Source organism: Camelina sativa, chromosome 16 (assembly GCF_030686135.1).
Source record: "Camelina sativa cultivar CO46 ecotype springtype chromosome 16, ASM3068613v1".
In the NCBI taxonomy this organism is placed as follows: Eukaryota; Viridiplantae; Streptophyta; class Magnoliopsida; order Brassicales; family Brassicaceae; genus Camelina; species Camelina sativa.
Window position 1 is genome coordinate 7,392,227 of NC_141895.1, and position 16,185 is coordinate 7,408,411.

The 16,185-nt window shown below is 32.1% G+C and overlaps 3 protein-coding genes and 1 long non-coding RNA gene across 4 annotated transcripts; 3 read left to right on the forward strand and 1 right to left on the reverse strand.

Annotated features, from left to right (window-relative positions):
• Positions 1 to 785: 785 nt before the first annotated feature.
• LOC104750145 (thioredoxin H7) lies at positions 786 to 1,748 on the forward strand. The gene is made up of 3 exons (XM_010471901.3): positions 786 to 1,067; positions 1,252 to 1,374; positions 1,497 to 1,748. Exons 1-3 carry the CDS (start codon positions 936 to 938, stop codon positions 1,626 to 1,628), a joined length of 387 nt encoding a protein of 128 aa, XP_010470203.1. The 5' UTR covers positions 786 to 935; the 3' UTR covers positions 1,629 to 1,748.
• A 66-nt stretch (positions 1,749 to 1,814) lies between these two features.
• LOC104750146 (uncharacterized) lies at positions 1,815 to 3,914 on the reverse strand. The gene is made up of 2 exons (XM_010471903.2): positions 2,866 to 3,914; positions 1,815 to 2,528 (listed from the first exon to the last, which is right to left on the reverse strand). The coding sequence occupies exons 1-2, from the start codon at positions 3,417 to 3,419 to the stop codon at positions 2,075 to 2,077; spliced, it is 1,008 nt and encodes a 335-aa protein (XP_010470205.1). The 5' UTR covers positions 3,420 to 3,914; the 3' UTR covers positions 1,815 to 2,074.
• Positions 3,915 to 4,530: 616 nt separating this feature from the next.
• LOC104750147 (uncharacterized) lies at positions 4,531 to 5,445 on the forward strand. The gene is made up of 3 exons (XM_019237715.2): positions 4,531 to 4,670; positions 4,753 to 4,831; positions 4,960 to 5,445. Exons 1-3 carry the CDS (start codon positions 4,668 to 4,670, stop codon positions 5,139 to 5,141), a joined length of 264 nt encoding a protein of 87 aa, XP_019093260.2. The 5' UTR covers positions 4,531 to 4,667; the 3' UTR covers positions 5,142 to 5,445.
• A 3,520-nt stretch (positions 5,446 to 8,965) lies between these two features.
• Positions 8,966 to 9,684, forward strand: LOC147925245 (uncharacterized). Its single transcript, XR_015583833.1, has 3 exons — positions 8,966 to 9,169; positions 9,294 to 9,372; positions 9,480 to 9,684. It is a non-coding gene; the product is annotated as an uncharacterized LOC147925245 (long non-coding RNA).
• Positions 9,685 to 16,185: the final 6,501 nt, after the last annotated feature.

Sequence of the window (16,185 nt, forward strand, 5' to 3'; positions counted from 1 at the left end):
TTGTTTTGTCCCTCCATATAGAATAAATTATCAATCAATTTCGATTATTATTCCTATTTTTGCACGTTTCTCAAGTACCAAAATGGAATAAGGAGCTTGATGACAGCTTCTCACAGCCACAAACAAAATTACAAATTTACAGCTCGTATCGGTATCGTGTTTTTTACTTTTTCTTTTCTTGTTTTTTTTTTTTTTAGTTTGTGCGCCCACCATTTCTTTTCTTGTTTTATTCTAATTAATATCCGTAAATTTCTATGTGATTGTAACATAGACATGTGGAAGATAACACGAAAGATAAGTAAATAACATCAAACACCCCATATACATGACGAGGAGGTATACATAAAGTTATTATTTTGCTATCCGGTATATGATTCCTTGGTTAATATAGATTTTAGTAACATGTTTTCTGTGCAAAAACAAAAAAAAGGTAGATTATTTAGGCATCAGATCCTTGAAGTAAATAGTGCACATTACTCCGATCCGCTTGAGGTTAAATTTTTTAATAGTGTGGAAAAAATGAAGTAAAATAAATTCATGACAACTCAATTTACCTACTGTTTTATAAGAAAAAATCGATCCGTCGCTAATTGTTATCCACAGAAGAAAAAAAAAGTTTGCGAGTGCATGATATAGCTTACCTAGTTCCTTGAAACCAGCTTTATTTTTACGTAGTGGAGAATATCAAACAACTTAATGGAATATGAATGTGAAACTAAATTGGGATAAGCTCCATATTCTTGAAATAATAAACCAATGGCTAGAGAAGGATCGCAAATTGAATCATATTCCATTGCAATAACGTATATATTTTAATGAATAAACTTGGTCGACTTAAAAACTTATATAAACTCCTCCATCTTTCTCTTCTATACATATCAGTCACAAGCAAATAAGTAAATATAATTTCCTCATAGATACACATTCAGAAAATAATGGGTTCCAATGTTTCATCTGTGCATGATGTTCATTCATCAGTGGGAACCAAGAATGCCATGGCTGTTGAAATCGAATCAAGAAGACAATGGAGATCTCTCTTTGATTCCATGAAAGGCTCAAATAATTTGGTATGCATTACTTGAAAACCACGTATATTGTATTTCAATTCTGTAACCAAACTAATCTCGCATCCAAGATGTTTGTAGATGAATCTTATACTATTTGTATTTTCTAGATTTGTTTACATGTAAATGAAATGGTTTTGTTCTTAATTAAGCTAACTTGGGAAAAATTTGTTGTGTGGTTTTGAAGCTAGTAATTGATTTCACAGCTGCATGGTGTGGACCTTGTAAAGCGATGGAACCTAGAGTTAAAGAGATTGCTTCCAAGTACTCAGACGTTGTGTTTGCTAGGGTTGATGTGGATAAGCTAATGGTAACTACTCTTTATTATTATTATTATTACTTGAAGGAGAGTACTCTTATGTATATGGTTTTATTGTAACTTAAGTCATGAACGTTGAGTTTTAAGACTAAGATATTTTGTATATATTCTAGGATGTGGCTGCGACTTACAAAGCTATTACACTTCCAGCTTTTGTTTTTGTGAAGAGAGGAGAAGAGATTGATAGGGTTGTTGGAGCCAAACCTGTTGAACTTGTGAACAAGATTGAAAAACATAGTGTTTAAAACAAAACTAAAGAAGTTTACTTGTGAGCGTGGTTTGATTGTTTGAATTTGAGTTTTATACCATTTGGTTTGTCGTTTTCTCAAAGAGTGAATAAAATTGTCAAAATATGTTTGGACACCCTTGAGACATCATTCATTCTGTGTTTTGACATGAGCACAAAAACTATAATCTCTTAAGCGGTACGATAGTCACATTGGTATAAAATTTATTCCTATCAAAGGTAAAAAAGAAAAAAAAAAAAAAAGGTACAAACCAAAGGTTACTAGAATATTTTAAATTAAATATCAGGATAAATTGGATTACATCATCGAGAGCGTTTTAAAAAAAAATCAATTCTGTTACTAATTTCGCCATCAAGAAATGAGATCAAAACTGAAAATAAAAAAACGATCAATTCTGTATATGTACACACTGAATTGACATTTGAATTCAAGATTATCTTGAATTAGTTGCCAATACCACTTCCACCAAGAACTCTCTTGAGATCTGTCTTCTGTTCCAATGTTAGCCTCGAGGGAAAACCTATCTCAAAGTTGATTCTTAAATCTCCTCTCTTGGAATGTTCTTTAGAGATGGGCATTCCTTCATTAGGAATCACTATCTCCTGACCCGGTTTAACGATATCCAAAACCGGAATAGTCAGGTTCCTCCCGTCTAATGTTGTTAAGCTTATAGTGATCCCTGTCAACGCCTCCAAAAGAGTAACTTTCTTATCTACAATCAGATCATTACCGTCTCTTTTGTAAACCGAGTGCGGTTTCTCATCGATAACAAAGATGAGATCCGCGGGAGTTACACCTGGTTCTTGGTTTCCTTTCTCGGGGAATGTTATCTTTGTTCCTTTCTTCCATCCTGGTGTTATGTCTATCTTCAAGATCTCTTCAACTGGCTTTGACTTTCTGCAATCAAATCATATTTAAGAGATTGACACAATCAAGAAACCAAACTAACCTAAGAAAAATCATCAAATATAGTAACAAAAAAACTAATAAGCAAGATCACAAAAAAATAATTAACATCACTAATTTTCAAGATTCATCACAAAAGCAGAACAAGAAAATATTTAGACTAATCTCTTGGGGTCAGGGGAACTTTTCTACCTTTACCACTGGACCAAGGCACTTGGTTATATTTATACACCATTAGGGTTATTAACACATGAATCACGAATTTAACGAATCCAAATGGTGAGTTCTCATCAAGATCAAGAGTAAAAGAGAGTTAAGGAAGACTAACCCAAAACCATCAGGAACAACGCGGGAAATTTTCATCTTTCTTCTCCCACCTTTATACAATTCCTCTAGAGTACAAGCCAGTTTACTCTCAATAGCTGGAGCTTTCCTATTCACCGGAGTTTTCCTATTCGTCTGACCTCCGGCCTCCGCACTTTTAAACCTCACACCACCACCACCACCGCCGAAGACTTTCTCAGATGCACCGAAAAACTCAGCGAAAATATCTTCAGCATCACGTGGATAATACCTGAATCCAGCATTGTTAACGGAAGAGTAGTTTCTTTGCTGAGACGACGCCGTTTCTGACGCGGTAGGTACATCGGAAGACTTGAGTCCGTCTTCACCGTATTGATCGTAGATCTGACGTTTGTTAGGATCACTTAAAACATCGTAAGCTTCAGAGATCTCTTTGAACTTGGTTTCAGCTTCTTTCTTGTTTGAAGCTGGGTTCTTGTCAGGGTGCCATTTCAGTGCAAGCCTTCTGTACGATTTCTTTAGATCGTCTTCGGTTGCGCTTGGATTCACGTTGAGCACGTTGTAGTAGTCAACCCCCATTTTGATAAGAACAGTTGGAAATAGTTCACGAAACTTAAGAGGAAGTGTTGAGAATGAGAAAGACAAAGTTAGGGAGAAAGAACAAAAAAAGAAGAGAAAGCGTGAGGAGGGAGATGAAGAAGAAGAGGAGTGGTGTACGTGTTTGTAAGTAAGGTTAGAAGAAGAAACATGACAAGCATAATGTAATGGGAGACAATTTTATCTTTGAATACTCGTAATTGAAACCTTTATTCTATTTTACAATTATTGTCGTGCTTGTATTTGTAGTTATAAATATGAAAATACGGTTAGACTCTTCAACCACCACCAGGGAAATGTTAACTTCAAAATGAAAAGGAAAATGAAAATTTTCCTTGGTGCACTAGCAAATGGTGACATATCAATCAAAATTTTAAGTTGTCGAAGTTGATGTAAAGCAAAACAAAGAACACCTCAAGACATCAGTTTCTTTTCATTCTTTTGTTCCAGATTTCATGTCTCAAGCGTTACTCTGCTAAGTTGTGAATAATAATATTTTTTTATTTATATATAACAGCAAACATAAAGTATAATTTTGACAAACGATTTTCTTATAAGTGATTTCAAATATTTCAGAAAATAATATTACACGTAATCAGAATATATTTAATTATATGCAATCACAATATAATTTATTAAAATGATTAAATTAAATTTAACGAGATTATATTTTTTTTAATTGGATTATATAAAAATATTTAATATATTATAATATTATTTTTGTAAAACATTTAATTAATTTCTAATTTTTATAAAAAATAATAACTCAATTTATGTGGAATAATTTCTTTTTTAATTTAGTGAATATTGTGAGAGAAAATAGTTAAACTTCTCTCTTTGTCACAATTTTTTTTTAATATTACAAAGACCATTAATTAAGTTCAACTAGATACAATTACATTTTAAAACAAAATTATTGACTTTCTTAAAACCATTTATCTAGAGACTAAGTAAAAGTAAATATATATATATATATTGAGAAGATTTATTGCCATATAAAAATGTTAATTTAGATTTAATAAGACGAGTCTTTATAAAACCTTACAGATGTTGGAAGCTGAATTTTGCTATGTGTCACATTGTTGTAACTAGAAAAACATATCAAAACTGTGCATTTTAATAGTCCAATATAAATAGATGTATTGAGGAGCCACTAATTTGCAAACTTGCAGTCAGACCCTTTTTTTTTTATCGTCTCTAGTCAAAGTCCGAATTTTTAAGTTTCAAAGAATGGTCAGTTAAAAAAAAATATAAAATATAGTTGTACACATACATAACCATGTATTGCTTACATTATAACCTATTCTTTTTTCAGGGGAACTATACATTCAAGTTAGGAGATACTTATGAAGATAACAGGCAAAGAGCTATAACCTGTGTTTATAGTTTTGGAGGTATACGTTAACACTGTCTGATGGTTACGTTAAGCTAATATAAACCATTTGTTAGTTATATATTGTATCTATATTACATATAAACATTGCAATTGGGCTTTTAAATATGTTTACGAATGTTTTTTTAGGAGTTATTTCTGTAAACTTTTATCCACAAATGAACGCACTACTCGTGTTTGGAGAAGGATTTGATGAGACCGAAATACAGAGGAAGGTAGATGAGATTTATAACCCAAACAAAGAAAAGAGGTGCCCATCGTGTGATCATGTGCTTAATAATGATCATGTGCTTAATAAATCATGTGCTTAATAAATCAGTGTTCCAACAAGCGCTAGACGGTATTTGGGCGGTGACCCAATACTTAACAGTCAGTGTTCAAGAAAGCTCTAGACGGTATTTAGGCGGTGACCCAACGCCTAACGCCTAGAACGCGTAATCGGAGCCTAGACGGTTTTAGGCGGTTTAGGCGTTTACAAAATAAAACATTATATATATAAAAAAAATTATGTAAAAATATATGTTTGAAAAATAAAAAATTATAAATTATAAACAAAAGTAAGAAAAATACATTTTTAAGTAATATTAACAAAATATAAACCTTTATAATTACATATGTATAGAATAAAGCTTAATAATTTAATTATATGAAGTAAAAAATCAGAAATAAATATTAAAATAAAATTTATGTAATTTGAAGCGGTTTAGGCGGTCATTTATGCGTCTGCTAAGCGCCTAGCGCCTAGACGGCGCCTAGACCGCTTTCGTGAACACTGCTAACGGCTAAACGCCTACTCGGGACTTAGACGATTTTTAGGCGGTTTAGACGTTTACAACATAAAACAATATATATATATATGTATAATATTATCTATAAAATTATGTGAAAATATATGTTAAAAAATAAAAAATCATAAATCATAAAGAAAAGTTAGAAAAATACATTTATTAAGTTACATTAAATCATTTGAACGTTTATAATTACATATACATTTATAAAACATAATAATTTAAATATATATAGTTAAAAATAAAAAATATATATTAAATATAATTTATGCAATTTTAGTCGGTTCAGGCCGTTATCTAGGGTCTGCTAGGCGCCTAGACGGCGCATACACAGCCTCCTAGATCGCCTTCTTAAACACTAGTTTAAATAATAAATATTTTTTTTTGACAAACAAAGCTTAAATAATGATATGTTAAAGTATTTAATTTGGACTATAACTAGATTGTATGGTGCTTAACTATAAATGCATGTCTTATACAAATGTTTGGATCTTTCTTTGATTATTGATTAAACCCAAGTTCTATTGTTCTACTTGTATACTGTTTCTATCGAAATGAAATCTAGTAGATGCTCTCTTTTTTTTTTTATCACAAGAATGGCGAGGAGAAATAATAGTAGGTTGTTGTAATATGTGTCTCTCATTGATTTGATGATTTCTATTATACACTGTTGAAATAATATATAATTTTAAATGACAAGATTTTTAAATATCTATGAATTATCTCAAAAAATTCTTCAATGAGTAGGCAAATTTGTTTTATAACTTTAAATTCATAAAATGCAAATGTTTACAAAACCAATTATTAAAAAAACCAGAAAATGTGAAGTGACCTTATTCTACTGACAAATGATAAATCTATCAGGGATATGCTTCCTACAAATATAAAAATTTGGCTAATACACCTATTTATTGTAATTAAATGTTAAAAAAAAATCAGAACATATAATTATATATTCTGGATTGTATTAGTGTTGCCATTATGTCACTACCATTTTGATGAACGAGCATATCCATATTAAAACAAAAATAGAAAGAATGATAAAAAATATTAATAATAAAAACTATCTGATATTTAAATACAAAAATTTTATGAAAATTATACAATATTTTAGTATTTGTCCAAATCTATTATTATCATTTTGATAACTTTAGGCTCATAATGGAGGTCTCCCAAATAAAGAATCAGGTCATCAATGGGCTACACGGTATAGCCTACACCTGATAAAGTATGATGCGAGTGTAACTATGATGGATCTTTGATTAAGATGAACTCACCTCTAAGAGAATGATGGATAATGTGTGATTCATGGAATTTATCTTGGATCGGGTCAAGCAATAGGTTCAAGAAACTGAACTTCAAGCAATACTTTTTGCTTTCCAAATCTATTTGATATAAAGGGTATACGAAAGTTAACATTCCCTCAGGAATAAGAGTATTAATAGAACGCATTGTATAGAGTACTCCTCCTGTTTCGAAAGTGGATAAGCAAAAAGTTGCAAAATTGATTAATGGTGGGATAACTAATTTCGCGTCTATAACTGGAGTATTATGTCAATGGCGTAATAATTGTTGTCTACGGTATAATTAAAACAACCTGATCTGTTTTTTATAGCCTAAAATCTAGTGATCTCATACTTACTAAAAACATAGCATCGTTCAATATAATTAGCGGATAACCAAGAATCATTAAACCAATAAACGAATAAAGAATATCCAAAGATCCAACTCTTCCACAAGTATAAAACAATGTCATAGAACCAACAACCTAACATTTCTTCTAGATACAACGTTCCTTTCTATCAACCTAACAGAAACACAAAACAAACAATCGAGCGTCTAGAACATCCTCCTCTTCATCGCCTTGATTCCACGATGACACTTTGCTTTTACCTGCACCACAACACAAAAGAGATGCATAAGTATTTCTAGAAATACTTAGTGAAGCAATCCTCTCATCTACTGGGTTATACACACAAGCAATAAGATTTACATGTGCTACAATCAACAAACAACAAACAAACCAGACGATACACAAAGAAACCACAACATCATCCGCCTGCTGAGGAAAGTGTCGACCGACACCAGAGGGTGTCGACCAATACTAGCCAACTGGTGTCGACCGACACCTGCTCGACATCCCCAAAAATCCAAGAAGTGTCAACCAACACATCCACATGGTGTCGACCGACACTCACCAAAGCCATGCACCATCTTCGCATTGGTTTCGACCGACATCCTCCATTTTGAAAGCTAGAAACTCTGATTTACATCTTCAATTATTTTTTAACCCATTAAAAAACAACGTCGATTTACCGAAAACAAAAGCCGATTGAATTTCCCGAGATAAGAGAAGTCAAAATCTCTTGAGCAGAAAACACAGGACCTTAGAAATGATTTTGTAACTAACATAACAAATAATAATAGACCTAAAGTCTTCTATACGCTGAGCTTATCGACTTTCGGAATAAGTCAAATATTTTTCATATTTAATTGATTACTAAAACGTCCAGTATGAAATAATTATTTAACCAGAGCCACAAGTCCCCATTTAAAGAAGACCAAAACCGTTGAAAAAACAAGGTCGTCATTCCATCAGATCTTTGTGTTTTCTCCAGTTGTATAGCAAACAAAGCTTTACAAATTTCTGATTCGGAAATCTCTTTAGTTAAGTCCTTGTTCATGCTTTCCGTAATGAGTGCAGTAACTTCTTGAATCATCACTGAAGTACCACTCACATTAGTTTTCTTAAAAAAATCCTGAAAATAAGTCGACGCGATATTCTCTATACCCGAGGCCGACTCATCCCAAATATTATCAGGTCCATATAATTTGACGATCCTATTTTTCACCGGCCGCTGCTTAATAGATGCATGAAAAAAATATGTGTTTTTATATCTAACTTTTCACCAAAACTTCTTAGTTCTTACCTTTCTGCTGCCAATACATTTCCTCATCAGGATATATCTCTTTCAATTTTTTTTTCTATACTCTGGATTTCTTCTCCATATATGTCGCTTGTTTTACGACCTTTGCTGGTTAATTGGTTTATGAGAATTGTTTTGGTTTCTACCGGTTATTGTTGGTTTGGCTTTATGGTTTAATTCACTAAGTAAATTAAAGAGTATGAGATTTTTAGTTAATGAATTAAAAAAATATGAGTCGAATTGGTTCATATTTATGTTTTATATATATGACACTTAATCCTTTATTTATTTATCTTTTCTAAATACAATAAAATTAATTAAATAAGAGATGCTGATAACATTAATTAACTAAGAGATACTATAAAATTTTATTACATATTTTATCAGTTACTAATTTTTTTTTAATATTTTTATTACTCTTTTATGTTCTTGGAAATTAAACTCTGATATATCAACTAAACTTCTTTTTTTTGTTGTTGTTGTTGTGCAAACTTCTTTTCTTAAGATATTTTTTTAATAATCCAATATAAATATATGTTATAAGCCAATAGGTTGGAAATTTTCAATCACATTGTTTTTATGATCTCTACTGATTCTCTGAGTTTTTAGATTTTTCAAAAAATGGTTAGTCAATATTGCAGTAAGCGTGTTAAACAAATATATATATATATATATATATATATATATATATATTCAAAAACCCTTACCACTTATATAATAAATTCACTAAACCTTTAATTCTTTGCAGGAAGAATTTACAGTCAATCTGCAATCCAGTGATGAAACTGCGAAGCAGAAAGCTCGAAATTGTATATTGTGTTTTGAAGGTACACTATCATAAATAAAATAGTTGATAGATATCACATATTGATTATTTCAATTTGTCTTTAAAAGTTTAAACAATGTTTGATCATTTTTTTGTTCTTGTTGTAAGGAGTTCAATCTGTGACATCTAGTGAAAATACCAACTTACTAATCGTAAAGGGAGAAGGATTTGATAGGACTAAAATGATGAAGAAAGTAGAAAAGATTTGTCAACCGAAAAAAAATCATTTTTTCATGTTTTTCTTCCTAAATAATAAAATGTTTTTATTTATGTATTCTTAATACAATAAAATTAATTAAGATTCGTAAGGTTATTTGGATTTCAAATAATAAATTATGATGCATATCTATGTATCCATATTCTCTAGAAGTGTTTGGATTTTTCTTTTATTGTTGGTTAAATTGAAGTTATTATTAGTGTAGTCGGGTAATGTCTCGTAGATGTATTATTTTTTATGACGAGAATTGCGTGGAAAATATAATATACATATATTTATTTCATAACCACCGCGCCAAAAAGTAGATTTTTGGTAGGGGTGCAATCAACACAGATTGTGGTGTCAATCGACACCAATCACCAATAGATTAATCGGTTTAATTTTAATTTTACGGTTTGCGTAATTGGTTTGGGATTAGCCCTAAACTCGAGTTTAAAAGGTAGAATTCGACTTTCTTCGTCCCTTTAGCTGTTTTCACATTTTTCGAGAGAAAAGAAGAAACAAGGGTTTCCAGTTGTTATTCTTGAGATTTTTGGGAGATCTTTTGTCCAGTGAGTGAGTTTTCTTCATGGAAAGTGTGGATTCAAGGTTAAGGACGTGGTTGGGAGGTTGATGTGGTGCTAGCTTTGTCTTTGGGGCGTAGATCTCATTTTTTGGCTAAGGTGAGTGCATGAACATGGCTTATCTAAGCTAAGATATCTGTTTCTGTGACTTTGTGTGTTGTGTGGTTGTTTCTTTTGGTTGTGTGTGTGTTTTTCGTGGCTCATGAGGCTTGGATTCGTTCCTAGGATCGTGTGGGACGAAAAGGAGAAGCTTGGAGGCGAGATTCAGAGGTTCTATTCAAAGGAAATCGATGCTCGGTATCGGTGTCAGTCAACACCAATGCAAGGACGACTCGAGGATTTGACTAGTATCGGTTGACACCATTTGGAGGTGTCGGTCAACACTTTTAGGGATTTGGGAATGTCGAGCATGGTGTCGGTCGATACTAGATGACCATTGTTCGTCGACACTCTTCTGCAGCAACCGGTTACGTCATGTTGCTTTGTGCAATGCCTGGTTTGTTTTATTGTTTGTTGATTGTGGCATGAGAGATCTTATTGCTTTTGTGTATATCCCAGTAGATGGAAAGATTGCCTCACTAAGTATTTCTAGTAATACCTACGCCTTTCTTTGGTGTTGTAGCGCAGGTAAAGGCAAAGTGTGATTGTGCACTACAAGAAAACCTGCAATTTTGGACTACCGATTGTTTCTCTTTTTTTAGTCGGAAATATATGCAATGTTTTTATGACTAATTTACTACTTATTTACGAACATAAAAAAAGACGGAGGGAAAAGCGTCGCTTATTTACGACGAAACAACACAGTCGAATTGTCGTCTCAATTTAGCGACCGCATACGTACTTTTTTGTGACTAAATTTATTTTGTCGCAAAAAAAGATGGACTTTGTACTTTGCAAATGCCGTTGTGGTCTGTAAAAATAGTCGCAAATAAGTCGCAATATGGCGACTTATTTGCGACGACGTTTTCGAGTATCATTTAGTAGCAAACTCTTCGCGGCATGTCGGCAAAAAACGTTGAGAATGTGAAATCTAGTTGTACTTAACCTTTGGGACTCCTTTAAAAACAGTCGTAAAAGAGTCGCAACATGTTGGCAAAAAACGTGCAAAATGTGTGTTAGGTGTACTGAAATTTTGTGACTCTTTCTGAAATGGTCGCAAAAGAGTCGAAAAATTTCTCATATATATATGGCACCACTTCTTCTTGTATTTACATCGGCATCAAAGAAATAAAACGAGAGAAAGAAAAAAAAAAGAAAAAAAATAAGAAAACAAAAACAGAAAAAAAAAAACAATGTGGAACAATCCATCAATAGCATGGATGTACAATCGGATCGATCCATTCATTAATCATATCTCATTGGATAATTCGGCGGGTGTGGAAGAGTTCATCGCTTTTGCCATTAGCCATGCACAAAATAGCAAAGGTAGGTTTTACTGCCCTTGTGTAGTATGTAACAATTCAAAGTCTTTGAAATCTGCCTCAAATTTGAGTCATTATGCTAATATTACAGATTATGCTAGTGCAGTGAACCAATAGTATTTGATGGGGAGAATGTATATGGTGGGATGGTGAATGATGCATTTCATGGTTCTGTACCATATAACGAGTATCATGAACATGAAAGTTGGAAAAGATCATGTTCATGAAGAACCCACCCACGAAGCAAAACGGTTTTATGATATGTTCGCTGCTGCAAACAATCCACTGTATGATAGATGTCGAAAAGGGAAATCGCCATTATCGTTGGCAGCTTGGTTCATGATTAATAAGGTCGACTACAATTTTTCTGAAAATTGCATGGATTCATGGACAAGATTGTTTACGGAGTATTTACCAGAGGGTAATCAGGCAACCGGTTCATACTATGAGACAAAGACTTTGATGTGAAAGCTAGGATTACTGTGTTATACATATGATGTATATATAGATAATTGTAAGCTCTTTTGGAAAGATGATGAGAAGTTGGAGCATTGCAAGTTCTGCGGGAAACCAAGGTATAACGCTAGTTAAGGAAGAACAAGAATACAGTTTAGTAAGATGTTGAATTTACCGATTGCAGATAGGCTGAAGAAAATGTACCAATCTGAGAAGACTGCAACTTCTGTGAGATGGCATGCTGAGCATAACTCTGAGGAGGGATTAATGTGTCATCCTTCAAATGCGGCTGAGTGGAAGCATTTCCAGCAATTGCATCCTTTATATGCAGCAGAAACGCGTAATGTTTATCTGAGATTATGTACAGATGGTTTCAATCCTTTTGGGATGTCGAAACAACATTCGTTACGACCAGTGATATTGAATCCATACAACTTGCCTCCTGGTATGTGCATGAACACAAAGAATTTGTTTCCAACGATTTTGAATTTAGGACCGAATCATCCACCAGCAAGTCTTAATGTTTTTCTCCAACCATTGATCGATGAATTAACAGAGTTATGATATAATGGAGTGGAGGCATATGATGTGTCCTTAGATCAAAATTTCAACCTTAAAGTTGTCCTTTTGTGGACTATCAGCGATTTCCCAACATATGGCATGTTGTCAGGATGGACAACACACGAAAGATTAGCTTGCCTAATTTGTATGGACGATGCAAATGCATTTCAATTGCCAACTGGTAGGAAGACATGTTGGTTTGACTGCCACATGATATTTCTTCCGGTTAATCATCCAATGCGAAAGGATAAAAAACACTTTCTGAAAGGTAAAAACGCAGTGAATGACTATCCACCGCAATATTTGACTGGTGAACAGGTCTTACATGAGCGTATAAGGAATGCCGAGCCACCAAAGATATCTGACTGCAAAGAAAATGGACATGAAAGTAAAGTGGATGGTTATTGAAATTGGCATAACTTGCACAAAAAAAAACCATCTTATGGAAGCTCCCGTATTGGACCGATCTTAACTTACGACACAATCTTGATGTGATGCATATTGAGAAGAATATTCTCGATAATCTCATGTACACTATTATGACAAATCAAAAGACAATGTGAGGTCCCGCTTGGATGTTGCAAGATTTTGTGATTGAAGTCAATTACATGTTGATGATCATGGGAGAGCTCCTTTTCCTATTTGGAGATTGAGTGTGAAAGGAAAAAAAAAATCTACTTCAATGGGTCAAAGAAGATGTTAAATATCCAGATGGGTATGTAGCTGATTTAGCTAGTTGTGCAGACATCAAGGCTGGGAAGTTTTCAGGAATGAAAAACCATGATTGTCATGTCTTTATGGAACGATTGCTTCCATTTGTGTTTGCAAAGTTGTTACCGCGTGATGTGCATCTTGCATTATCAGGTAAATGTTTCATATATATATATATATGTCTAATTAATTAATTTCACATATATGTCAAATTAATTAATGATTTCATTTATATATTGTAGGGATCAGATAATTTTTCCGTGACTTAAGTAGTCGATCATTGGAGCTAAGTCACGTCCAAGTTCTAAAAGCGAATTTTGTGATGATTTTGTGCAATTTGGAGAAACTATTCCCACCTTCGTTCTTTGATGTCATGTTCAATATAGGTGGATGTATCCTTTCGAAAGATTTTTAAACGTTTGAAAGGGAAGTCAAAGAACAAAAGATATCCAGCGGAATCAATCGTTCAATCATATATTAATGATGAGATATCTTTCTTCTCAGAACACTAATTTGCTTCACACATTTCTATACCTAGTAGAAGGAGGTATTTCATACTTATAGTATAATATATAAGGGTCTTTTAAATTAAAATGAAAAGCTAATTAAAGTTTTAAGCATTTTCTAGAGGCTGCTCTAGAGGATGTTTTAAAGGCTCGATTGTTTGCTTTGTGTCTTTGTTACGGTGTTAGAGTGGAACTTAGTGGTTTAGAATGGATGTTAGGGTTGCTGGTTTTAGGATTGGTTATGTTCTGAATTGTTGTTGGAATTGATATTATGTTATTTCTTTAATTGTTATTTATTATTGGAGTTGAATTATTTGTTATTCGCTGTTGTTGTTTTTGATTGAGGGTAGGTTGCTAGTGAGTATGGGATCACTAGAAATTAGGATAGTAAAATAAATAAATAAAAACGGGTCGGGTTGTCTCAAGGTCCAATTGATAACATATATAAAGATGTACAAAAAAATTATAACTTGGAACTGTAACAGAATAGTGATAACTGTAGGAGAGAGCTATATATGAAAATTATACAAAAAGGTAGACAGTAATATTTTAAGGGTTTATTGCACTTTGGGTTGAAGTTGTTTCAAAAAAACCTACTTTGCAAACTTACTATACTTTCTTGAATTTGATGCTTAGGTGTCTTTGTTTTTTGGACAATTTTGCCCCTCTCCTCTTCCTCTCCTTATTTTCTCTATTTTTTTCTCTTTTTGTTATTAACACTTTAAATGGTTATCATAAAACAAATTATCTATTTATTTATATACAATATGTTATGATTATATATTTTCTATATTTTAAGATACATATTGTAATATTTTTGATGAATTTTTAGATTATAAAGTATCCATTTGTCATTGTTCAATGATAAGTGGATAGTTAATTGCAGTATTGTTGATAGATAGTTACTTGTGTTTATTCATATAGAATAGAAGTAATAGACATCAATTCAGGTAACTATGACAACGTGTCAATATGGAAACATATGGGGTTATAGTGCAATTTGTGGATACGATATTTGTGCACATGGATAACTATTTGTGGATAAAATATTTGTGGATACATTATTTGTCAAACTTATCCAAATGAATATGTGATACTATATAAGAAATGAATAACACTCACACAACAAAACTCAAACTTTTTCCCAGATCAAACTAAAACAAATTCAATATTAAAAAGTTCACAAGACCACAATTAATCAGTAAAATCACAATAAAACCAAGAAAATCCAGATCGAATTTCATATAATCTAAAGTGATAAGGAAAAAGATCTAAATATTTCACCTTCTCTAGATTTCCACCATTGTTGGAATGGTTTTTGAAAATTTTAGAAAAAGAATGTGAGAGAGAAAGAGAGAGAAACATAAATAAGTTTTTCTCTTTCAATGGATGAGCAAAAGCAAAACAACGAAGAAGAATATGTATTGTTTGGTTGAATAATTGTGAGAGCGAGAGATAGAGAGAGTGAGAGAAAAAAATAGAAGGGGTCAAATGGAATGAGGGGTAATATGTAATTAAACTTGAGAAAAATATATGAGTAGTAGAAAGTGGGTGTGAGTGTTAATACTTTTGGAGAAAGTGGGTGTGGGTGCAAAATTCCCATATTTTAATAAAAGTTTAGTAACGCTTTTGTGATTGGTAACTGTCAAAGTGGCACACACTGTACCAAAGCTGTAAGTGGTTACCAATCAGACACATAGTTGTCAAACTCAACACCTTCTTGGTCATCTTCTTCGTTATACTTTTACTTTTTTTTGTTTCTTTTTCTTCTCCATCCTCTCCCTCTCATTTTTAAATTATTTCACTTTTCCTTCGACAAATCTAAAAAAATCAATATCCATTATTTATTAGTTAATATCCATCCCAAATAAATATAAGGAAATAAATTTAATTAAATTTACATACTTAAATTTGCATATGTAATTAGTTTTTTCCAGATTTTTATTAGTTTTTATCTTTGGTTAAGGAAATAAATATTAATATAGATATACACATGTCAATTAGTAACATAAATATGTTTTGAATATATATATATATATATATATATATATATAAGCTTGATAGTATTGACACATGTTGCGATCATTTTAATGATTCACTTTCAGAACCCAAGCTTTATATAATAAATAGTATACTTCTTTACATTTTTTTCTTTTTCATTATATCAATTTATTATTTTTATGATTTTAAATTTATTGGGTCACATTAAAATCTTAGAGATTACAAGATAAGTCATTTGATAGAACTATTATAGTCATTTATAGAAATTTTGCTTTCTTTCTATGTAAGGATATACCATTAAATAATTTAAGATTTACTTACATTTATTTTAGTAACAATGTTTTTCTTATCATTTATCTTGGAAACTGAGATATCTAT

Bases quoted from the DNA above. Each gene is read 5' to 3' on its own strand.
- LOC104750145 (XM_010471901.3), top strand. From the start codon at position 936: ATGGGTTCCAATGTTTCATCTGTGCATGATGTTCATTCATCAGTGGGA. The intron at 1,068-1,251 runs GTATGCATTACT...GTGGTTTTGAAG, and splicing joins TGAAAGGCTCAAATAATTTG to CTAGTAATTGATTTCACAGC. The intron at 1,375-1,496 runs GTAACTACTCTT...TATATATTCTAG, and splicing joins TTGATGTGGATAAGCTAATG to GATGTGGCTGCGACTTACAA.
- LOC104750146 (XM_010471903.2), bottom strand. From the start codon at position 3,419: ATGGGGGTTGACTACTACAACGTGCTCAACGTGAATCCAAGCGCAACC. The intron at 2,529-2,865 runs GTTAGTCTTCCT...ATTTGATTGCAG, and splicing joins GTTGTTCCTGATGGTTTTGG to AAAGTCAAAGCCAGTTGAAG.
- LOC104750147 (XM_019237715.2), top strand. The intron at 4,832-4,959 runs GTATACGTTAAC...ATGTTTTTTTAG, and splicing joins CTGTGTTTATAGTTTTGGAG to GAGTTATTTCTGTAAACTTT.